Source organism: Astyanax mexicanus, chromosome 12, assembly GCF_023375975.1.
Source record: "Astyanax mexicanus isolate ESR-SI-001 chromosome 12, AstMex3_surface, whole genome shotgun sequence".
NCBI lineage: Eukaryota > Metazoa > Chordata > Actinopteri > Characiformes > Acestrorhamphidae > Astyanax > Astyanax mexicanus.
This window is the reverse complement of record NC_064419.1, coordinates 45,195,936-45,221,033: the sequence shown is the minus strand read 5'-3', so window position 1 is coordinate 45,221,033 and position 25,098 is coordinate 45,195,936. Positions and strand designations below refer to the sequence as shown.

The following is a 25,098-nucleotide window of genomic DNA, read 5'->3' as shown; positions in this document are numbered from 1 at the left end:
TGGGTTGGGTAATTGGCTGTGTAAATTGGGGAGGAAACGGGGAGAAAAAAAAAAAAAAAGTATAATAATAATTATTTTATATATGTTTATCAATAAATCTCAAAAAGTCGACTAATCGAAAAAAATAATCGTTTGAATAATCGTTTAAAAAATAATCGTTAGGGACAGCCCTATATAAGAGTAACTGTAAGACTGGTCTCCAAGCAGACAAGCCTGACCTGCTCACTTTATTACAGCGTGTTTGCTGTGCTTCATCAAAACACAAACACTCTCTCCCTGTGCTGTCCGACTCAGTCCAGCCAGTCCCCCACGTTCAGACAACACAGGCTGGAATGTGGACGGGACCGCGGGACCGGAGTCCTGCACCTCAGATGATGCACAGCTATTGGAATTCATTAAAGCAAAAGGGAGGATCCTAAACAGACATCCAGCCCAAACTCCCAACAACACAACCCACCTCAGCAACTCCAGCCTGTCTGAGTTAATATTACTCTTACTAACTGACCTTTACAGGCTCTCCCAATGTTTCCTTTAATTAGCTTTTTAATTATTGTGGCATCGGACAAAGCTATACACAAACAATGGGCTTTCCACTTCAATCACTACTGCCCCTATAAAAATTGTAGGCACAAAAAATATTTATCCAATTGCATTATCGACTTATTCTACAATAAACTGTCTATTGTGCTTATTTGTATTTTTGTTCACATATACTAGTGCATCTCAAAAAAATTTAATATCATTGAAAAGTTACTTTATTTCAGTAACTCAGTTCAAAATTTGAAACTCATAAATTAAACAGATGTATCATAAATTAAACAGATGATACACAGAGTGATCTATTATTAAATCAGTGTCTCAAACAAATAGAGTATTATATAAGACCAATTGGTACTTTCTGCAGTGTGGGCAGTGTGCCAAGTCCTGCTGGAAAATGAAATCCGCATCTCCGTAAAAGTTGTCAGCAGCTGTAAAATTTTGTGGGAAAACAAAACTGCACTGACTTTAGACTTGATAATAAAACACAGTGGATCAACACCAGCAGATGTTGCACATGTCTCTCCAAACCATCACTGATCATCAGTAAATTTTACATTTCATTGGTAAATCAAGGGAGCAGAGTCTGGAGGAAGAGTGGAGAGACACACAGTCCAAACTGCTCGAGGTCTAGTGTGAAGTTTCCACCAATCAGTGATTGATTTCGTTTATTGATTTAGCGTCCACAAAAAAAAAAAAAAAAAAGTCCTATAGTGACAGGCCTACTTGGAGAACATGAACTGTTTGATTTGTATTTGAGAAAATCTTGATTTTAAAATGAAATTCAGGAAAGCACCAAATTTATGATTTTTATTCAATATATTTTGACAGTTGCAGATTTACTTCTAATATTTTTTTATATTTTCTATTACAAATACAACAAGGATTATCAAGTATTTCTTATCAATCATGAATATCTTTTTATGTAGCATATTTTTCGGATGAATTAAGTAAACAAAACTGTAATTCTGGAAGTGCTGGATGTTAATCTACACAGATTTCTCTCCTGAAAACGGTTTATTTGGGTGAGTAAAAAGCTTAGATTTCCAATACTTTGTCTAAGGGTGAGTTTTAACTGAAGATTCTCCAGAATTAAGGCTGGGTGCAGCAGCATTAGCATTACCGCTAACCACAGCTCTAGCGGGACGTAAATGCCACCTGATAGCGTTAGACTAAGGAACCCTGAGCGTCTGGTAACCCAGGGGGCTATCAGCTAGCGGTTCGTGCCACATAGCTTTTTAGTTTTAACGCCGGTGTTAGCAGCTAATGCTAATGCTGCTGCACCCAGCCTTAGTGCTGGAGAAACTTCACTGAAAACTCACCCTTATAACTCTGTACTTTAGCGTAAAGAGTAGCTTTACTGCTCCTTTGTACCTTGATTATAAGGCGCACTGTCACTTTTAGTTCACATTATAGTCCTAAAAATAGTAATATTAGGCAGAAAATGGACATAAATACCAGCCGTTAAGGGGTTAAATGCTACTCACCGAGGCTCATCGTCTTTGGAGCGCTTAGGGCAGTACTTCTTCACCAGGTTCCTGTGGGATAACAGAGATACATATTTAGACACATCATCACGTAGCTTATCAAACAATAGGTTCACACCCTTCCCCCATATTTCAATATAAACACTGTTTGACTCACTTATTTCCATATACAAGAACAAAAGGCGTCAGACTAAACAGTCTGTGTAGTTTTTACACATCACCGGGCTAAACTAAAGTCAAAGTCAAAGTGGTTTTTATTGTCATTTCAGCTATATACAGAGTACACAGTGAAACGAAACAACGTTCCTCCAAGGACCATGGTGCACATAAACACAGTGTAGACAGAACAATAGTGCAACAGTACAAAAGTGCAGACAGACAATACAACACAATACAGACAAAGAATAATAAATAACAAGACAGTGTGCAAATTTTGCAGTGTGCAAAAAAGACCAGGTGAGGTAGTAATTACTCTATTACACACAGTGTGCAATAGAGTCCAGTCCAACTAGGTCAAACTCAGAGAGAGAAACCAAACACTACGTTCATTTCTCCTGTTTTTTTCTCCAGTTATTTCCCCAAAACGCTCTGAGATAAACCATAAACCAGCGCTCCTGAGAGACACACAGCCCCACCGTGCTCCGGCATGTCCCCCTCCTGAGGGACACACTGTGGGGGGTTGCAGAATGTGTGTGTGTGTGTGTATGTGTGTGTCCCCTCCTCCCCCACCCAGATGCCCACCGAGCAGAGCTAATGATGCTTACCACTTCCTTTAAATGTGCTTCCTCTATTTCTCTTATAAAAACAATTCATACTGAATACTTCCCTTTACAGAGCTTATATTACTGACCTATATATATATATATATATATATATATATATATATATATATATATATATTCATCAAAATTAATTGGGCATAATGTGCCTGTGAGCCACAGCATAAAGTTATCCAAAAGCAGTGTGTAAGACTGGTGGAGGAGAACATGATGCCAAGATGCATGAAAAAAAACTGTGATTTAAAATTTTCTTAACATTATTTGAGTCATTTCTCATTTTCTGCAAATAATGGTGTAAATTACCATATTTTTATTAAAAATTTGGGAGAAACGTTGTCCGTCGTATAGAATAAAACCAAAATATAATTTTTACTCAAACATAAACCTATAAATAGCAAAATCAGAGAAACTGATTCAGAAACTGAAGTGGTCTTTTATTCTTTTCCAGAGGTGTATGTATGTGTGCATGTACACACACACACACACACACACACACACACATACACACATACACACATACACACATACACACATACACACATACACACATACACACATAATAATCTGATATAAAAACAATTTACGTATTTGGTAGGAGAGAGTAGTTAACAAAAGGAAATGACTAATAATTAATACTCGACATCAGTGTGTTCTTCATTACTGTGAAGAAGTGTTTTAATAAACACAGCAAAAACTAATGAAAAGTCACACTCATTATGAACACTATTAGTCAGAGCTGTTCCTCAGAGACCAGATACTGCAGGTCCTCCCACATAAACAACCACTAAGCTGCTCAGTTCGGCTCGCTCTGCCTCGGTGGACCCGCCTCAGTGTGGAGGTGGAGTCAGAGACATGCAGCTGCTCAGAGTCAGAAAATATATTCGGAAATGACTGGGTTAGGGATGCACCAAATATTTGGCAACCAGAAATATTTGACTGAAAATGAAAAATTTATACTAAACACCAGAAACGTTTCTAAAAGTCTTATTGTATATTGCTGTGTACAGTGTTGGCAGGAAGTGAGAGAGAGAGCCAGCAGTGAGCACCAATAAACAGTTAATTATTTTATAAATTGATTTATATATTTTTACACACACTACTTGCACATATTGAATTAAATAAAGATTTTAGAATCATTTATTGAAAACTTTTTCTATCTGTAAGACAAAAGCTGTACAGGACTAGGATAGTAAGGTTAGCTTACTTAACTTAGCATAACCATAGCATTTTTTGTTTACCAAAGACTGCCTGCACTACTGAGGTAAATTTATTACCACAATCGCACTGCTGAAATAATTATATAATTACATATAATTAGAGCATGTGCTGTTCGATATGGGCAAGATTTACATATTTCTTAATTATGGTTGATACGATATAATTTCAACATTGATTTGAACAGTATAAAAGCCACCACCATAGGTGACTTTTACGTAATCATGCACTGATCGAGCTGGGCGATACAGCAAAAAAATATATCACAAATATTAAAAATCATAAGATTATCTTTAAATATTATCATGTTTTGACAAAATCACAGAGAAAATGCACTAGGAGTGGCAGTGGCAGATTCTTAAAAACTCCTATTCATATACTCTTATAAACAGTACAGTGATTTATATTACATTTTTGCTGCACATGACTCAAGTTAACAGGATTTTTTTTTACAATCTCGGTAATGAAATGTTCAGTTAGGTAAGTGTTCTTTAAGCATTTATTATATCCTTGATAAGAATATATGTTAATATATGTTGATATGTTAAGAACATCATGATTCAATTAAATATTGATACTGTCCAGCTCTAATTAGCACTACTGAGGTAAATGTATGGCTAACATAGCACTACTGAGGTAAAGGTATAACTAAAATAGCACTACTGAGCTAAATGTGTGACTAAAATAGCACTACTGAGCTAAATGTGTGACTAAAATAGAACTGCTGAGCTAAATGTGTGACTAAAATAGAACTGCTGAGCTAAATGTGTGACTAAAATAGAACTGCTGAGCTAAAGGTATGACTAAACTGCACTACCGAGGTAAAAGTATAACTAAAATAACACTACTGAGCGAAATGTATGACTAAAATAGCACTACTGAGCTAAATGTGTGACTAAAATAGAACTACTGAGCTAAAGGTATGACTAAAACTGCACTACCGAGGTAAAAATATAACTAAATTAACACTACTAAGCATAATTAACGACAATAACTTGGGTTGCACTGCTAAGGTATAATGCTAGCTAAATGTGCTTTAAACTGTAAATTGTAAATTGCTTTTGCCACAATTAGCTAAAATTATTTACATTGCTTGTTGTTTGAAAGGTAAGAGAAATAAGTTTCAGCTTTATTTAATATATATATATATATATATATATATATATATATATATATATATATATATATATATATATATATATATATATATAATGATTAAAAAATTGGGCCAAATGTTTAATTTTGTTGGGTTTTTAGTGCATCACTTCTCTGGCTGTGATGCTACAACATCACTATCAGAGAGATTATAAGAGATGACACAGGACTCCACACTGCTGCATCCAAACCAACAGGGTAACACCCAGAGGGAGCGCGGGGGGGGGGCAGGCTTACTGGAGAGGAGGAAGAGGAGAAGGAGGAGGAAGAAGGGGAGGAGGAGAAGAGGCCACAGCTGCAGCTCTCCTCATTTCCTGAAGCTAATATAGGGCATGTGTCCGATTCTCCCTTTGATTTTTTCACCACAGCATCACACAACTCTCTCCCTTCCAGGCAAAAAACGCCCAATGGGGATTCAGCGTTCTTAAATATCTCACACTCAGGCATTATGTGACATTAGAGCACGCTATGGACTCAATCAATAGTATAGATTGAACAGCAGGGTAAGTGCTTTAGGCAGGACTGTGACTGAATTAGACGCATAAACCAGTAGAAATAGAAATACGTGATTAAGAAATATACTCCAGCTCAGGGTTGTACAGTTGTACTGCAGGTCACGCTCTTATTTATGACAGTACAAGGTTAAATTATTATTATAAAGGTCTCATTCCATCTTTTTAAAACATCTAATTGTGGTCTCTAGTATGAATAAACAATGTGAGCTGTTTTTTGTGAGAGGGAAAAAAAAAAAAAGTGCTCCGGTGATCCAGTATAACGCTGCTTTAGTCCAGTGGAGGAGTGGTGGGGTGGAGAAACAATAGGATTTCAGCTCTTGCTCATGAATATTCATACATGCAAACATGTCTCCTCTATTTAGCCACTGACCTAGTCTTAGAATCTCTGTAAAATATGAAATCCACCGGAGATCCTATGTTAACCTATAGTTCTTTACACACAAAGGTGGGTAATCCAGGTCCAGAAAGTAAAAATCTACCCCGGGGTTTTGTTGGCTGAGCTGAAACACAAGATAGCTAGCTAGCTACGAACTGTTCTAAACATACACCTACCTATCATAATTGTACTTGGCTGGTGGTGTTCCTCCATAGACTAATTCTAACCATTTGTTCCTTAGCTCTGAATTACTGGGTAAAGCATATAACTAATACTGATGTGTTATTCGCACAAATAACACAGGAATGAACTGCCATGCTGTTCCTAGAGCTGTTATTTAGCTCCTATCTGACAAGACTGTGTCGCTGCCCGACTTCAGCTCTCTGCCTGTGGGCGGTCCCAAGCCAAGGTGGGCGGAGCCATGAATACTAATTCACGGGTTGATGTAGACACGGTGCTTTTCCCGATCGACTCGTTTTTCTGAATATTTTCTTTTACTAGCTGCTGCAGACAATGGAGGCTGAGGAAGAGTTGCATCCTGTGAAGCATCATCATTAACAACTCAGAGAGACCTACTGTATTTCACAAACAACAAGAACAAGTGGATTTTAGCAGAAGCAGACCTTTAAATAAGTCAAATCGCTGGTCGTATGTACTGTTGGTTTCTTTTGGCTCAAACAAAAGAACAGAAAGATTGAGCTGAGCTGTGAGCTGCAGTGTGCGGGATATGTGCCAGACAGATTTGTAGGAGAGAGGCTACGTTAGTTACACACTGACCTGAAGGGAAGTGGCTGCCTGCCACCTTTAATTTTTGGCTGCTGTGTTGACTTGTGAGCCCTTAAAAAAAGGAATTTCTACAGGCAACTAAAAAAAAACAAGAGAAGCAGAGCCTAGAAAGAAGCAGCTGTCAACGTCAGGAGAAAAAGCTGCATCTTCATTTGAGCCATTTTGGCTTAATTTAAATGTATTATAAAGCCATTGTTCTTTAAACGTATGAATGAACCAACAGAGATATTCCAAAACTACTCGAAATAAAATGTTTTACATTATTATTTGGGTGGTGGGTTGTTTATTCTCAACAGTGCAGTGATTAGCACTTATTAGTGTGTTAGTGTGTGTTGTGCTGGTACAGTGAGGGGGTCAGATACTGCAGCAGTGCTGCTGGAGTTTTTAATCATGTATTTTCATTATGTCTAAATGTTTTCTCGCACAGAACACTATTAGAGAGCTGTTGTCCATCACAATAGACCATGAAGCAACCAATGAACAAGTTTACAAGCCAATGAAACAGTAGCCATCGATGCAAAGTAACAGCTAATCTTTACTAATTTAATTTATGATTTAGAACAATTTTTAAATCATGTAAAAATGTCAATATAAAATATGACACAGGTTAGAAAAAATATATCAAATAGTTTAGTTAATTGGATTAACAAGCTATATAGATTTTATTGTAGAATAAGTCTTCTTTTCTGTACATTACAGACTAAAAAACAGCATTCTACAATTTTTTTTTAATTTAGGTCTAAAAGGGTTAAACACTGTTCTCACGCACTGTATAACACACTCCTACCTCCTTGCTGTCTGTAGTTCTGTAATTATAAGCTGTAGTCCACAGAAGAGGAAGTGTTCCTATATGATTGGATCAGCTTAATAAGTGGAAAAAATTACTTTTGGTCGATTCTGTTGTATCGTAAATGAATAGTGAAGTGATCCAGACTATAAATGAACAAATAAGGAATCATATAGTAACTTAAAACTTAAAGCTCTTAACTTGTGGTTTCTGAGGCTGGTAACTCTGACGAACTTATCCTGTACAACAGAGGAAACTCTTGCTCTTCTTTTCCTGGGACATTTTTGATGGTCTTTTTTGCGACTGCACTTGAGGATACTTTTAAAGTTCTTAAAATTCTTCTTTTTAAAACATGACCTCCATTTTTTATTTTTTTTTTCTTTATTTAGTTGAGTAGTTGTTGCTTCTCATAATCTGGATTAGAACACTACTCAAATATTCACTATTCACTGTATACCTGTAACTCTACCTCTTCACTACTTTACTTTAACTGATGCTCTCAAACACTTTATTAAGAGGCAAGAAATTCAAGTAATTAACTCTTGATGAGTTCAGCACAGCTGTTAACTGAAAGCCTGAATTCCAGGTGACTCTACCTCATAAAGGTGACTGAGAAAATCCAGCAGAGATGAGCAAAGCTGTCTAATCTATACAAGTGGTGCTTAAGTACTTTGAATAATATAAATTATAAAACATATTCTGGTTAGTTTAACACTTTTAGCAAATGTTTACTAAATAATTCCATGTGTTTTTCTTCATAGTTTGTACGATTTTAGGGTACCACTTTAAAATAAGACTACCTTTATAAAGGGTTTATAACTGGTTTACAATTAGTTTATTAATGGTTACTAATTAGGTTGTAAATGCCTTAAAAAACATTAATAATCAGTTATAACACATACGTAAAAAGGGTTACAATATAGACGGCTGTGGGTTCACTATTTGGCAAAAAACAGGTCTTCGTACATTTCTACGTATGTGTTATAACTGATTATTAACGATTTTTAAGGCATTTACAACCTGATTAGTAGCCATTAATAAACTAATTGTAAAACCCTTTATAAACGCTTTATAAAGGTAGTCTTATTTTAAAGTGGTACTGATTTTAACTTTTAACTGGTACTAAAGCACATCACTCTGGCATTAAAGGCAACTGCTGCTGATGGAATCATCCAAAAATGCCAATTTAAATGTTTTATAGAATTAATAATTAATGAGGTTTTTATCAATACTTGTCAATTAATTTGATTATGTAATAGTCAGGTGAATTAAAAGAGCAGGAGCTTTTTAGTGCTGCACTGTCATGATTTATTCAATCGTTAGATGGCTAAAGCACGCCAGTGTGTGTGTGTGTGTGTGTGTGTGTGTGTGGTTATTATTAGAAATCTCACCGCAGCTGTTTTGCATAGGTCTGCTCTATCTCCAGCCGCTCCTTGACGAACTTTGCGTAGCGCTCCAGGAAGTCGATGCCCCATTGTGTGTGCTTGTCGAGGTTTTCGAACTGGTCCTGTGGGAAGAAGTGGGAGAACACAGAGAGGCATTGAGAGGTGAAGGAGCTGGCGCTGCCACTGCTCTGTTTATATAAGACAGGATATATGAATATGTAATGGTTTGTTTGAAGAATACTGATGGTTTTGTTGGGAGACCGCAGAATACGAATCACTGCTGAGCAAATATATACACTAATATAACCTGTCTGACGTTTTACAGCACATAAAATCAAACTTCTCATAACAAATTATCACCTAACACTCGACTGGTGATTTCAAAATGAAAGATTTACTGATCCAGACAAAACCACAAAGCATTAAACTAGGGATAGACGATAATATTGGCATTATATACAGCTCTGGACGAAAAATAAGAGTTTCTATGATTTTACCAAACTGAAAACCTCTGGAATATAATCAAGAGGAAGATGGATGATCACAACATTTACATTTACATTTATGGTATTTAGCAGACGCCCTTATCCAGAGCGACTTACAACAGTGCTTCAAAGTTACTTAAGATATCCAAAGCTAGTTTGTAGACTAGGATCAAGAGATACATAGAGCTTAATCATGTTAAGAACCCTAGGAACCTTTTTTTTTTAATTATTATTAGTTTAGGAACTCTTTGAAAAGATGTGTCTTCAGTCGACGTTTGAAGACCGTGAGTGACTCTGCTGTTCTGACATCCAGTGGAAGTTCATTCCACCACCTTGGTGATGCAGCACAGAGAAGAGTCTGGATGTCTGTTTTCTGTGTGTTTTGAGTGATGGAGGTTCGAGCCGAGCCGTACTGGAAGCTCTAAGAGCTCTTGGTGCAGATCTGGCTTTGACCATCGCCATCAGGTATGAAGGTGCTGGTCCGTTTTTTGCCTTGTAGGCCAGCGTCAGGGTTTTGAATCGGATGCGGGAGGCAACAGGAAGCCAGTGGAGGGAACGCAGCAAAGGAGTCACATGACTGAACTTCGGAAGATTGAAGACGAGTCGTGCTGCCGCGTTCTGAATTCCGCGTTCTCACAAGCCATCAAACCAAACTGAACTACTTGAATTTTTGCACCAGGAGTAAAGGAATAAAGTTATCCAAAAGCAGTGTGTAAGACTGGTGGAGGAGGAGAACATGATGCCAAGATGCATGAAAACTGTAATTAAAAACCACCAGGGTTATTCCACCAAATATTGATTTCTAAACTCTTAAAACTTTATGAATATGAACTTGTTTTCTTTCTTTAAATAATTATTTTTATTTGGAATTTGGGAGAAATGTTATGTTTTACTCAAACATAAACCTATAAATAGCAAAATCAGAGAAACTGAATCTTTTTTTTAGAGCTGTATCTGTCTAGATATGTCTAGTAGGGCTGCAACTAATGATTATTTTAGTAGTCGACTAATCCGATGATTTTTTTGATTAGTCAGAGATTATTTCTGCCATGTTTTCCATTTTCTAAAAACGATAGAAACAGCTGAACATGAGATTTAAAAGCCATTTAAATGTCTAGATGATGTTTAAGCAAATTGTCAGCATAGTGTATCGTTACACCTACCGAGCAGCCTGAACAGACTTTTATTTTGGTACAAAAGGGTGTACAAAAATGTGTATATCACATTTAGTGGTAAAATGAATAAATTACTGTCTATACTAACACTCCAAGACACAACACAATTGAATTGTTATAACTGAATAATAGTTGGCACCCTTATTATTAACAGACCAATTTATCCGCTATTTGGATCTGAGCAAAGCAGATCATTACACAAGCTAGAGCTATTTTAAAATTTAGTGTACTGCTAAATATCAATCTCATAACAACATAATAACAGCCAGGCTGACATTTGTGGAAAATGAACAGGTTCCCATGTGGCAGCGGGAGCGGCAGCAGCAGCGGGAGCGGCAGCGAGAGCGGCAGCAGCCTACACACTCCGGTACAGGAGCTGCTTTCTTTGGCAAGTTCTCTCAAAAACCATGACAATACTCTTCCCACAAAATACTGCGAGATGCCAGCCTGGCCTGAGCACCAAGTCAGGATTATATCACCTTATTTCCTGAGAAATCAGAAAACTCGGATACAAGAGTGATCCTGAAATAAATGATTGAGCAGCGGTCCTGCTGGTCTGTCTGTCTGCCTTACTATAGATAAACTGCAAAGCTTCAGAGAAACAGGCAACAAGAAAGTAAGAAAAGAAGACAGAAGAGGCAATCCTTTGACTGGAAACCTGTCTGTCTGTCTGTCTGACTGACTGATTGACTGACTGACTGACTGACTGTATGTCCATTTGACTGTCAGACTGTCCGTTTGTCTGTCTGACTGTAAGCTTCAGAGAGACAGACAAGAATAAATGAACAAAAGAAAGGAGGAACGAAAGAACAAAAGAAAGAAATGAGAGGCAACGCTTTACTGGAAACATGTCTGTCTGTCCGTCTGTCTGTAAATTTTTCGGTAAATTGATTGTAAAGCTACAGAGAGACAGACAAGAAAGAAAGAAAGTAAGAAAGGCAACCCTTTGACAGGAAACCTGTCTGTCTGATTGCAAAGCTACAAAGAGATAGACCACAAGAAAGAAAGACAGAAAAGGAGGCAAGACAGGCAACCCTTTGCCTGGAAAGATACCTGTCTGTCTGACTGACTGTCTGTCTGTCTGTCTTTCTGACTGTTCAACTGTATGTCCATTTGAATGTCAGACTGTCCGTTTGTGTGTCTGTCTGACTGTAAGCTTCAGAGAGACAGACAAGAATAAATGAACAAAAGAAAGGAGGAACGAAAGAACAAAAGAAAGAAAGGAGAGGCAACGCTTTACTGGAAACATGTCTGTCTGTCTGTCTGAACGCTTTACCATAAATAGACCGCAAAGCTACAGAGAGACAGACAACATGAAATAAAAAAAGGGGGCAAGGTATGCAACCCTTTGACTGGAAACCTGTCTGTGTGTCTGATTGCAAAGCTACAAAAAGACAGACAGCACAAAACAAGACAGAAAAGGAGGCAAGAGAGGCAACCCTTTCACTGGAAACCTGTCTGTCCATCTGAATGCTTTAACATAAGAAAGAAAGCAAGACAGCAAGAAAGAAAGCAAGAAAGAAAGCAAGAAAACAAGAAAGAAAGCAAGAAAGAACGAAAGAAAGAAAGAAAAGGAGGCAAGAGAGGCAAACCCACTGAATGGAAACCTGTGTGTTTGTCTGTCTGTCTGAAAGCTTTACCATAAACATATTGCAAAGCTACAGATAGACAGGCAAGAAGAAAAAAAAAATGAAAGAAAGAAAGTCCAAAAGGATGAAAGAAAGAAAGGCAACTCTTTACTGGAAACCTGTCTGTCTGTCTGTCTCTGTCTGTCTGTCAGCTTTACCATAAATAGATTGCAAAGCTACAGAGAGACAGACAACAAGAAAGAAAGACAGAAAAGGAGGCAAGAGGGGCAACCCTTTGACTGAAAACCTGTCTGTTTCTCTGAAAGCTTTACCATAAATAAATTGCAAAGCAAGCTAAAGAAAGAAAGAAAGAAAGAAAGAAAGAAAGAAAGAAGATTTAATCCTTTGACTGGAAACCTGTCTGTCTGTCTATATGTCTGTCTTATCACAAATAAATTGCAATCATACAGAGAAACGGACAATAAGAAAGAAATAAAGAAAGAGAAGGAGGCAAGAGATACAGGTTTCCAGTCAAAGGGTTGCCTGTCTATCTGGCTTTACCATAAATAAATTGCAAAGCTACAGAGAGAGACAACAAAAAAGAAAGAAAAAGATGTAAGAGATGCGACCCTTTGACTGGAAACCTGTCTGTCTGACTGTCTGTCTCTCTGTTTAAACCAAGTGGGAGTTGAAGGAGCCACAAGCTGTACAGCACTGGCCTCCGTCCAGCCTGGGGCAGCCAGACTGGGTTTCATGATGAGTCTGAGGGGGAGGAGGAGGAGAGAGGGACAAAGGACGAAAGAAAACCAACCAATACACACATAAGAAAGAAAGAGAGGGAGACACAGCAAAAGAGCGCGAGAGTGCGAGAGAGAATCATCAAGCAGACTGAAACCCTAAGGCTGCATATATTCATAAACACAAGCTAGTATTCCCTCAGACCATTTCCCCAGACGAGAGGAGATGAGCAAAGAGGAGGAGGGGTAGAAAGAGAGAGGGAGATAAGAGATAGAGAGAGAGGTAGGTGAAAGGAGGCTCCCTCACAGCTGGTACTCTGTGTCCTACAGTAATGGTGGCAGAGCTACAGAGCACAGTGAGGTAGAACAGCTCCAGCAGATTTCCTCACACAGGGAACAATAGGCAGCTTCCCCCTTATGAAAGCTCTCGGTGCGGCGTGGATCCAACAACCACGGCCTTAATGCCACAAACACACGTCCACAAACAGTTCAGAGCTGCCTTAGTCATCGCAAAGACTTCAAAAACAGACGGTGGAGAAACGACAGCACTGAAACTAAAAGGCATACTGTTTGGTCCTTAAAGGAGATCTCTGGTGTAAAATGGACTTTTGTTGTAGTAAAACATGATAAAAAGTTCTTACCTTTGGTGAATAGCACACCTCCGTTCTCCCACAGCGTTCAGAGATCCAGAAATTTTAACAGTTTGTCCAAAAACCCTTCAGACTGGGTGATACGGGGCATATTTTGCCCTGATATATCGTTTCTTCCACCGTTATCCAGCTATGTAGACTCCGATAGGGCTGCAGCGATTAGTCGATATAATCGACAATGTTGATTATTTAAATTTGTTGACTACACATTTCATTGTCGACTAAAACACCATACACATCTACACCCTGAGACTCTTTTGCCTCTTTACTGTATATACTGTTTATTTGCACTCCTGGACACTTGTCACTTTACTGTACATCCTGTACACTTGCACTCCTGGACACTTTACTGTACATCCTGTACTTTTGCACCCCTGGACACTTTACTGTACATCCTGTACTTTTGCACCCCTGGACACTACACTACGCACCTAACTTAAATATAATACTTGCACATGTTTATGTTTATGTTTAATAGTCATATCTACTAATACCTCCTATACTTAGTTTATTCTTTTACTGCACTACCTCATATCTACGACTGTTTACTTCCACACTTTCTATAGTTTTTTTGTACGTATATATTTATGTATATATTTTTTTTAAGTCTCAATTTAGAATTTTATCCCTCAATAAGTGTATTGTACTACACTTATTGTTTGTTTCTACTGTGTATTGTTTTTGTTTCTACTGTGTTGTGTAATTGCTACTGGCTGCTAAATTTCCTTCGGGATCAATAAAGTATCTATCTATCTATCTATCTATCTATCTATCTATCTATCTATCTATCTATCTATCTATCTATCTATCTATCTATCTATCTATCTAATCGTTAATTTGTAACAGTACTGGATTACACAAAGTGCTGGGGACAAATGCACAATGGAAGATGGGTAAATGGTTCTCAAACAGTTTACAATCAACTTAGTTTGTGTCTCCAGAAGTGCCCAAACACAACTGATTACATATTTAATCACTTAATATCAGTATTTTCCACGTTTAAACAATGTTTAAATATTTAAATGCTATTTATATCTCATTTTCTGCTGTTTCTATCGTTTTTTTTGAGATGGCAGAAAAAAAACGCTGACTAATCGACTAATTGAAAAAATAATCGCAAGATTAGTCGACTACCAAAATAATCATTAGTTGCAGCCCTAGACTCTGCATAGCGTAGCAGCCGGTGACAGGAGTAATGGCGGCGCTCAGAGCTGAAGCTAGCATTATAGGATGTAAACAGTGTTTTTTATTAAACTTCTTGTGCACTTTTTAAGTTATTAATGCCTCATTTTAAATGTCAGGGCTCTCCGGATTCTAGCAAGGAGGTGTGGAGCTACTTTGAGCTGGATAACGGTGGAAAAAGTGATTTATCGGGGCAAATTATGCTCTGAGTCACCCAGTCTGAAGGGTTTTTGGACAAACTCTTAAAATTTCTGTATCTCTGAACGCTGTGGGAGAACGGAGGTGTGCTATTCATCAAATGTAAGAACTTTTTATCATGTTTTACTACAACAAAAGTCCATTTTACACCAGAGTTCTCCTTTAAGCAAAGCCCTGTGCTAGTTTTACTGATCACAAGGATGTGGGTTCGATACCCAAGACGAGCCTGAGACCTTGAGAAAGGCTCCTTTATTTCTTCCTTTATTCCATCTTTGCCACTCTGATCCATTGCGCAATATAATGTAAGAAGTTTGGTGGTTCAATACCCACATCTACTAAACCATCACCACAAACGGACCTTTGAGAAAGACCCTTAGCCTTCTCTATTTGCATTATTTCTCTCTGTTTTGCATTACTGATCATAGGGTTTAGGGTTTTATACCCGCATCCACTAACCTGACGATCATTCAAATTGACAACACACCACAGCTGTGCTAAAATCTCAGGCGATCACTCTCGCGCTGTCTCTCGATAACTTGTGCTGTCTTTCTTTCGATAACTCGCTGTCTCTCTCGCTCTCTCTTGATATCTCATGCTGTCTCTCGATAACTTGCTCTCTCTCTCTCATTCACTCCATCTCTCGATAACTCACGCTGTCTCTCCCTCTCTGTCTCTCGCCCGGTCTCTCTCTCTCTCACTGGCTCTGCTTCTCAATAACTCGCCTTGCTCGGTCTCTCTCTCTGTCTCTCTCTCTCTTACTCACTCTGGTCCTCGATATCACGCAGTGTCCATCCCTCCCTCTCACTCGCTTAGTCTCTCACACTCTCTCTCTATCGCTATCTCTTGATAACTTGCACTGTCTCTCCCTCTAACTCACTCTGTCTCTCCCTCTAACTCACTCTGTCTCCCTCTTACTCGCTCGGTCTCTTGATTATTAGCTTTGTCTCTCTCTTCCTCGCTCTTTATCTTGATAACTCGCTCTGTCTCTCCCTCTCTCAATAACGGCCTCTGTCTCTCTCTTATTTACACTGTCTCTTGATAACTCACTCTTTCTCTCCCTCTCTCGCTCTGTCTCTTTCGTTCTCTCTTGATAACTTGCTCTCTCTCTCATTCACTTCATCTCTCAATAACTCACGCTGTCTCTCCCTCTCTGTCTCTCGCCCGGTCTCTCTCTCTCTCACTGGCTCTGCTTCTCATTAACTCTTGCTATCTCTTGATACCTCGCACTGTCTCTCCCTCTCACTCGCTCTGTCTCTTGATAACTCGCTCTGTCTCGCTCCCTCTCTTTCTCGCTATCTCTTGATACCTCACACTGTCTCTCCCTCTTACTCACTCTGTCTCTCTCTTCCTCGCTCTGTCTCTTGATAACTCGCTCTTTCTCTCCCTCTCTCGCTCGGTCTCTCTCTGGCGGTCTCTTGATAACTCTCTCTCACTTTCGCTGTCTCTCCCTCACTCGCTCAGTCTATCGTCAACTCGCGCTGTCTTGCTCGTGCTGTCTCTCTCTCACTTGCTCGGTCTACAAATATTTGTAGTTTAACCACAAACATGCTCTCTCTGAAAAGATGGAGTCTCTCATGGTAACAGTATGAGAAAGATATTATTCATGCCAACAGTCAAACAAATACATGTTGGATATTGAAAAAAAATATTGTTTTTGGATCTCAGTACCGAATTCAAAGTAGCGTATCAGTACTGTACTAATATTTTAAAGCGATACTGGGTTATTGATCACAGGGTAGTGGAACTCTTCAGTGGAAAGGCTTACTTATTATTGGTGATTAACTGGAACAGTTTATTGATTTAGATGGATAATCAGGAACGAGCCTATGCATGAGGAAGTACCCATTTATCACAGATACACACTAACTTTAGAGCAGAAGCATGTCTGGAGGGAAGCAGGCAGTGAACAAACACAAAACGCAGCTAGACTCCGCACAGCTTTGCCAAGGGCGGACGGGTGCTTTATTCTGGGCTGGTGATGCTCAGAGCGGGGTTGCGTATGTGTGTGTGGGCGAGAGAGCCTGACGAAGAACCAGGGTGTGTGTGTGAGAGAGAGAGAGAGAGAGAGGGAGAGAATGTGTGTGTGTGTGTGTGATTTTTGGTACAGACGGCCTAGGCGAGAGAGTGTATTACTGTCAGTCCAGTGGGCACTCGGAGTGAACCCCTGCAGCCGTGCCGTCTGAAGGAAATCACTTTAGCAGCAGTCTGGTGCTTCAGTCGAGTGGAAAAACAGCTCTCCCACAACCATCTGTGGCACTGTAACCATCGTTACCAACTCCAGAGCACACACACACACACACACACTCATATATATAACCGACACACACTCCTAGTTAGTGCCTTACGTCACTCAAGTGTCAACACAACCATATCACTCACAACCAAGACATGTGACTGCCTCGCCCAGCAATACACCTGCTTACACCTTCCTGAGTCATCAGGATTAAAGTCCAACGCTGATCCAAGACCAGTCTACTGTTTCAAAACCTCAAAAAAGAGCTCACCGCAAACCTGTTCACCTGTTCTCAGGTCAGACTGAGGAAACGCACACCAGAATAGCCCCCACCATAAACAGGTTGAGCCCTAAGGACTGGAATGAGGTCAAAAAGAGACGTGTTTCCTGGTTCAGGTGTGGCAGAACTCAATAGAAACCAATAGGAGCAGCCTACGTTCCACAAGTAGCACAATCGTACCTGAACAAAGAAAAGACACAACAGCTCAGCCTGACACCAGAGAGTGAACGCTTGCTAAGCTAAGATCACTTTCAGTTTGAAGAGATCAGATTACACCTGACAAAGCACTGCAATAAAAGGTGTTTGTAGGGAAAGCTGGCATTATCAAACATATCAAACTATAAATGTCAAGCAAATATGACCTTACTAAATATATAAAGCAATTTTTAAATGATTATTTCATTTATTAAGAGGAAAAAACTATCCAAACCAATCTATCCCTTTGTGAAAAAGTGTTCGCAGAGTTAAATTTCACTATTAACTATAACCAGGCCTGTAGAATTAAGAACTCGTCAGTAAAATAGAACCTGTCTGACAACATGAAGCAGACAAAAGAACTCAAAAAGCAACACACTATGCCCTGATCTTAAGAAATTCAAAAACGGAAAACAAAGAAGTTATTGATCATCTATCAGTCTGGAAAAAGTTACAAAGTCATTTCTAAAAGCTTTGGGACTCCAGAGAACCACAGTGATTCACTATTATTCAAGAATCGAGAAAACCTGGAACACTGGTGAACCTTCCCAGGAGTGGCCGGCCGACTGAAATTACTCCAAAAGGGCATGAACAACTCATCCAGGAGGTCAAGTAATATACAAAAGAACCAGAACCATATTATAAAAGAAAGAGACTGGATGAAAATGGTCTCCATGATAGAGTTCCAAGGCAAAAAAAACACTGCTGACCAAAAAGAACATTATGGTCTGTCCCAACAAACATCATGATGATCCCCAGAACTTGTTGGAACAAACAATGAGCATAATGCTTGTGCTGCTTTATTAATAACCAAAACAACATCATTTATCGAGTTTAAGCTATAAAGCTTTTCCCCCAAGCATATCGCAAGGATTATATTATGAATATACAGCTCTGGGAAAAATTAAGAGCGCACTTCAGTTTCTAAATCAGTTTCTCTGATTTTGTTATTTATAGGTTTATGTTTGAGTAAAATGAACATTGTCATTTTATTCTATAAACTACAGACAACATTTCTCCCAATTTCGAATAAAAAATTGTCATTTGGATCTTTTATTAGAGCAGAAAATGAGAAATGGCTGAAATAATAATAAAAAATAAATAAATAAAAAAAAAAGATGCAGAGCTTTCAGACTTCAAATATCGCAAAGAAAACATTTAAGTTCATATTCATAAAGTTTTAAGAGATCAAAAATCAATCAATATTTGGTGGAATAACCCTGGTTTTTAATCACAGTTTTGTTCATGCATCTTGGCATCATGTTCTCCTCCACCAGTCTTACACACTGCTTTTGGATAACATTATGCTACTCACTCCTGGTGCAAAAATTCAAGCAGTTCAGTTTGGTGGTTTGATGGCTTGTGATCATCCATCTTCCTCTTGATTATATTCCAGAGGTTTTCAATTTGGTAAAATCAAAGAAAATCATTTTAATTGGTCTCTTATTTTTTTGCAGAGCTTTTGATACTCGCATCCACCAACCTATCAGTGTTGGGTTCTTTAGGCAAGACCCCAAAAAAACGAGAGAAAACAATTCCACGTCTGCCATTCTGTTTCCGGCCCTCTGGCTTGCACTCAGGCTTTTCCCAGGGGCTACTGTCAGTGCCAGGGGCAGATGGGCATGCTCAGTGTGTCCACAGATCCACCTCTTACATCATCTTACTTTCCCTCCAAATACTCCGTATTCATGAATAATTAACGCCATGAGTTCATCCAATTCCCGCCTCCCTTTGATGACTGGCATTTACAGTTGCTAGGTGATAGGCATAAGGCATGAGGCATGAGGCACGGCAATGCTGGCAGTCTCTGGATCTCGGCTTACGGACACCTGATACGGATCTCAGTGTCGACTCCATTGTGGAGCGCTGTGGACCTCCTGCTGCGGCATCTCCACGCTGCAGAAGAGAGAGCCAAGCGCCGGCTCACTTTTCAGCTTTTCAGATGGTCCGGCATGTCCATGAAATGTGGATTTGGAAAGGAATGGAACAGAAAAGGACATGAGTGGGAATGTATCTTCTGTTCGGAGTCTTAAGAATTTCATTTCAATCCGCAAGCTTTCCGTTTTCCAGCTTCCAACTTTATTAGTTTGCCGTTTTTCCAGACGCAGCCCCAATCCCCCCCCCCCCCCCACCCTCCCCCTCTTCAGTGCGAAGCTGTTTGTTTGTGTTGAACTCTGGCTGGATCATTCCTGTGGCGTGTATGTGAAATATCTCAATTTCCATTTACAAGCTCATTTACAGGCCTGCACGGCTGCAGCCAGTAAGGTGAATAAAAGCATGACATGCTGTGTACTGTGAACTACAGCACCACAGGCTACAGTATATAACATGAGTCTGCAGATTACAGCATACTCTTATCAGATCCTTTAGCATTTATATTTAGACAGTAGGAGAGAAATTATATACTCAGTAGAGGTGTGCTATATCGTATTGTACGCAATAATATCGCTAAAAAAATGGACACGATAAAAAAAAAATTGTCTGTCTATATTAAGACATTCGTTAAAGCATGTATATTGTATATATTGCAGGGCTGCAGCTATCGTTTATTTTAGTAATCGAGTATTCGACTGAAAAATCAATTCAAATAATCGAGGATTCGGATGAAACGTATCCGTTTTTTTGCTTAAAGGGCAATTAAAATTTTTTAGATACATTTTAGATAAGTTATATTTATCAATTCACAACATGTATTTCCAAACTGCAAACACAAATACAAAAAAATAAATAATAATAATTTACCAATTAGTACTTTAATAAATTAACTTAAATTATTTTCAACAAGGATTTCTTGTAAGTATTAAAACTATAGGGCAATAATCAATTTAAAAAAAGGCATTAACATTTGATTTATGTTGTGCATCTTAGCTTTTGAACAGCAGAGGTGGATTCTCCTTCTTGGAGAGGGGATGTTCTCCAAAATAAATCAAAAGCTGTGGAATAAAACACGCTATCCAGCCTAAAATGCTCCATTATTATTGCCCTTTTTTCTCCTAAGTTGTCGCCCTATTCCCGCTTCTCAACAAAAAAGAAACTCCTCTGCCGCCTCCACTTCCTGCTTCCTGTAACGCCAAGCGTGCTGTTTCACATTAAAAGTCACTGCAAAATGCTGCACTCTTGAGTTTTTACATTAAATAAACGATTACTCGAAGCACAGAAAATTACTCGATCAATTTTTTAGATCGAGTAACTGAATTTACTCGAGTAATCGTTTCACCCCTTATATATTGTGCTATTACTGTATTCATTTCGTACTTTATAGTTTGTTTGCTGATTACATTTCTGTATTTCTGTTCTGTGGTAGCTTTTTGTGGTTATATTCCTTTAAATATTTCCTTTTTTTAATTTGTTACACTATAATTTAATACAAAATCAGGGTCTTGGTAAGTTACTGCTTATTAAATAGCGTTATCCGGACGGGATTAGTTTCTCAGGGGGACGTCTGAGAAAAATATTTCACACTTCTACTTTTAAGAGTGATAAAACTCTTGCATCCAGACTGAAATAAAAAAAAAAAACAGGAGGACCAGTGAGTTTTTATTAGGCTTTCTTGGTCACATGACAGTATCATGTTCAGTAGCTCCTCCATTTCCACTCGCTGTTGTGTTTTTTTTTTACGTGGATCTCCATGGAAACGCGCACTCAGTGTAATTAAGGTGCGTGGCAGAGGACAAATAGCTATTTTATTAAACGCGAGGAGACGATACTCAGAGATGTTCGTCTGAACAGGACTGAAATTACCGGAGGACCACGAAAAGAGTTCAGTGAAAAACAGTAGATAATTCAGCCTGTAATTTTCTCAGAGGACGCCTGAGAAAAACACAAACATGGTCGTTCTGGACGGGAATAAAATCACAGAGGATAAAAAAAAAAACCCTCCATAAAAGAGAAAATTACCCCAGAACCCCCTGAAAAATGACTCTTATTCGGATAGGGCTAAAGACATAAATATTTAGTTTCTACTAAATATGAGAGATGATAATAATAATAATAATAATAATAATAATAATAATAATAATAATAATAATAATAATAATATGTATTTTGTTGCCGCAATATATTCTTTAAACTAACTTAAAAAATATCAAAGCATTGTCATAACTCCAAGAATATCATCAAAATACCCCCTAAAAATATTGTGATATTATTTAAGGGCAATATCGCCCACCTCTACTATATGTTCTCAATATTCTTACAAAGTTTTTGATAATATTTGAAAGAAACAGAGCTTGGAGAGCTTCATATAATGTTCAAATCACCCATCAGAACGAGCAGGATGGCTTTTATTGGCTCAGCAGACAAAAGTCGTTTAAATTTTTTTCCTGAATAAAAGTCCGCATCCTGGACACCCTGATTCTGGACTAAAGAAACGACATTTTTTAGATGCATTTCTTTGTGCAGGAGCTCCTCCAAACAACCATTCTCATATTAGAATATATATAATATGCAGTCACATTACAAAATGAACCAATCACACGACCCCACACATGGCACTGGGAGCGGATAGCATTTCCTGAGGGTAGCTGTGCACTCATTATTGTCAGTTACTGGCTGCACAACTGGTCTGAAGTACTGAAAATTGTTGAAATTGTAGAAAAGTGCAATCTGTGAAAAACACAGCACAGCCGTTCCTCACCGTAGCGATAAAGCATTGTTATATTTATTGTTTCTTTACATTGTCACAACAGTTTAAGCAGATAAAAGCAGAACAAACGCAGTAAATAGGCCCAAAAACTGAATATTATCACAGAGCACAACACAGCCAGCGAAATCTGAGGGAACCTGAAAGACAATGGGCGTATCAGGGGAGGAATCTCCTCAGAACAAAACATCCTCAGGCAGAATAATGAAAGGAAGCCGGGTCAGAACGAGAGCAGGAGCATGAAAGCCTCGCCGGGCTGCACCAGCAGGACCCAAGTCAAAGGACAAGGCAATAAACACAGGCCTACATGCACCGTCTCCAGTCACGACAGCGTGTTCCCCGACAGAGGCCTGGCCTGCGGGAACACAGGTACATGCAAATGCTGCGTTCACGATGCTTCCAAATCACAGCTTCATTTGCGCAGACATGAGTGTGTAAATGAGGATCTGTAATCACGGCCAGACGGAGAGAAAGACGGAACTTAGACGGATCAATTTGGTAGTTGACTAGTCTGATGATCATTTTTTTCGATTAGTCGATTAGTCGACGATTATTTCTGCCATGTCCTCAATCACTAAAAACAACAGAAAAACAGCTAAACATGAGGTTAAAAAGGCATTTTAATGTCCACATGTATATGAATATATATATATTATCTGTTGTGTTTGGGCACTTTTGGAGACCCAGACCAAGTTTCTTCTGTCCCCAACACTTTGTGTGATGCGGTACTCTTACAAATTAACGATTAGTCGACAATGAAATTTGTAGTCGACAAATTTAAAGCAGCACTAGGTACGATTTCCTTGATTTTTAATCTTTTTAAAGAAGTAAAATTACAGCTTGAAACTCAATGCAGCGCTGCATTGAGGTGTAATAGGAGGAATAGCAGTGCTCTCGTGTCTGTGCCGGAGCTCCTCTGAGCTCAAACCAGACTCTAAGTTTTCCGTGATGGCCGCGACCAACGCTCGCGAGAACTGCGACCTGCTTTCCGACCTTTAGTTCTAACAGTTCTAAAAGAACTACTGGTTCATTCTTTACAAACTAACATACAGACACTCTGGCAGAAGCTGGAAAGAGACCGAATATGTCTGTGAAAACCAGAAAGCGAGAAAGAGAAACTAATCCTCCTGAAACATTTATTCCACTCTACAACTGTAGGGGGAGCCCGCGAGCACAAAATCTCAATCCTACCTAGTGGAGCTTTAGATAATCGACAATGTGTCGATTATATCGACTAATTGTTGCAGCCCTATCTAAAATAATATTTATTCTACATCAAGGATATTTTAGGCATAGAGCTGGACAATTATTGAATAATTTCTCTCAATTCAATATTTACCGCAATAGAAAACGTGTTTAACTGTAATGATTTTTACAAATGTGTCAATGATTTTATTTTAACAGCAGAACGTACCCTATCTAACCAGCAGAGTGCTGGTGATTAATTCAGCATGGAAAAACAGTCAGCCTCGCTACTCCTGCTTTTAGCATTGTGGCTAACCTGCAAGTATAGGCTTCACAATAGTCAATAAAAGTCATGAATCTTCAGGGTAGATTGTATTAATGAAAAGATACAGCTCTGGAAAAAAGAGAGACCACTTCTTTTTCTAAATCAGTTTCTCTGATTTTGCTATTTATAGGTTTATGTTTGAGTAAAATGAACATTGCTGTTTTATTCTATAAACTACGGACAACATTTCTCTCGAATTCCAAATAAAAATATTGCTATTCAGAGCATTTATTTGCAGAAAATAAAAAATTGGAGTTGGAGTTTAGAAATCTATATTTGGAGGAATAACCCTGGTGGTTTTTATATCACAGTTTTCATGCATCTTGGCATCATGTTCTCCTCCACCAGTCTTACACACTGCTTTTGGATAACTTTATGCTACTCACTCCTGGTGCAAAAATTCAAGCAGTTCAGCTTGGTATGATGGCTTGAGGTCATCCATCTTCCTCTTGATTATATTCAGGAGTTTTTCAATTTGGTAAAATCAAAGAAAACCATAATTTTTAAGTGCTCTCATTTGTTTCCCAGAGCTGTATATGTTCATATCGATATTGGATATTGCATATTACTGCAAAAATAAACTGAATAATAATATTGTGGTTTTATTTATTTTTTTTACGACCATATCACCCACACTCAGTGTGCAGGGATCCAGATGCAGATGCAGGAAGCAGGCATGCTCGCTTCATCTGGACGGAAATGTCACGCTGTCAGAACCGCTCGGATCAACCGTACAGACGCCTCGGGCCGAGCAGAGCTAACCCCGGTCCTGCCAACACCTCCCCGAACCAGCAGCTCGAGGGGGCCAGGCACTGTCTGCGCTCGGCTCCGGTTTCCTGCATCACAGCTTAAAGCTAACCGGAGAAAGCACATGCCGAGTCTGGAGGAGAAGAACACGTCCAAAATCAATCAGAAAGTATCAGATATCAGGTAGACCGTGAGTGAGTTTCACTGCAGTGTGGCTTTACTCAGGTTTCCTCAGATTTCAGTCCATTTTGATCATTTCTGCTCTCCACACTGCAGCATGAATTCATAATGTAATGCATTTTAAAGTTGCTACTACTACTTTGCCTTTGCGAATTCTCTCTCTTTTTTTCGGCTTTCTTTTTTTAGGAAATAGGAGAGGAAATTCCCAGGTGATGCGCTGGGGGGAGGGGAGGAGAGGTTTCTAGCTCAGATGTTTAAACTACATCCACTCTGTTACCTGCTGGTTTAATGAAG

General features: G+C 38.8%; 2 protein-coding genes across 5 annotated transcripts in view; one reads left to right on the top strand and one right to left on the bottom strand.

Annotated features, from left to right (window-relative positions):
• Positions 1-25,098, top strand: part of bcar3 (BCAR3 adaptor protein, NSP family member) — a 476,193-nt gene that overhangs the window by 210,597 nt on the left and 240,498 nt on the right. The window lies entirely within an intron of this gene.
• fnbp1l (formin binding protein 1-like) overlaps positions 1-25,098 on the bottom strand; it is a 102,094-nt gene that overhangs the window by 31,911 nt on the left and 45,085 nt on the right. For all 3 annotated transcript variants that reach the window (XM_049486060.1, XM_049486058.1, XM_049486059.1), the window contains exons 2-3: positions 9,029-9,144; positions 2,025-2,075 (exon numbers count right to left, since the gene is read on the bottom strand). In XM_049486060.1, coding sequence (XP_049342017.1) covers positions 2,025-2,075; positions 9,029-9,144 — 167 coding nt within the window. The remainder of the gene's footprint in view (positions 1-2,024; positions 2,076-9,028; positions 9,145-25,098) is intronic.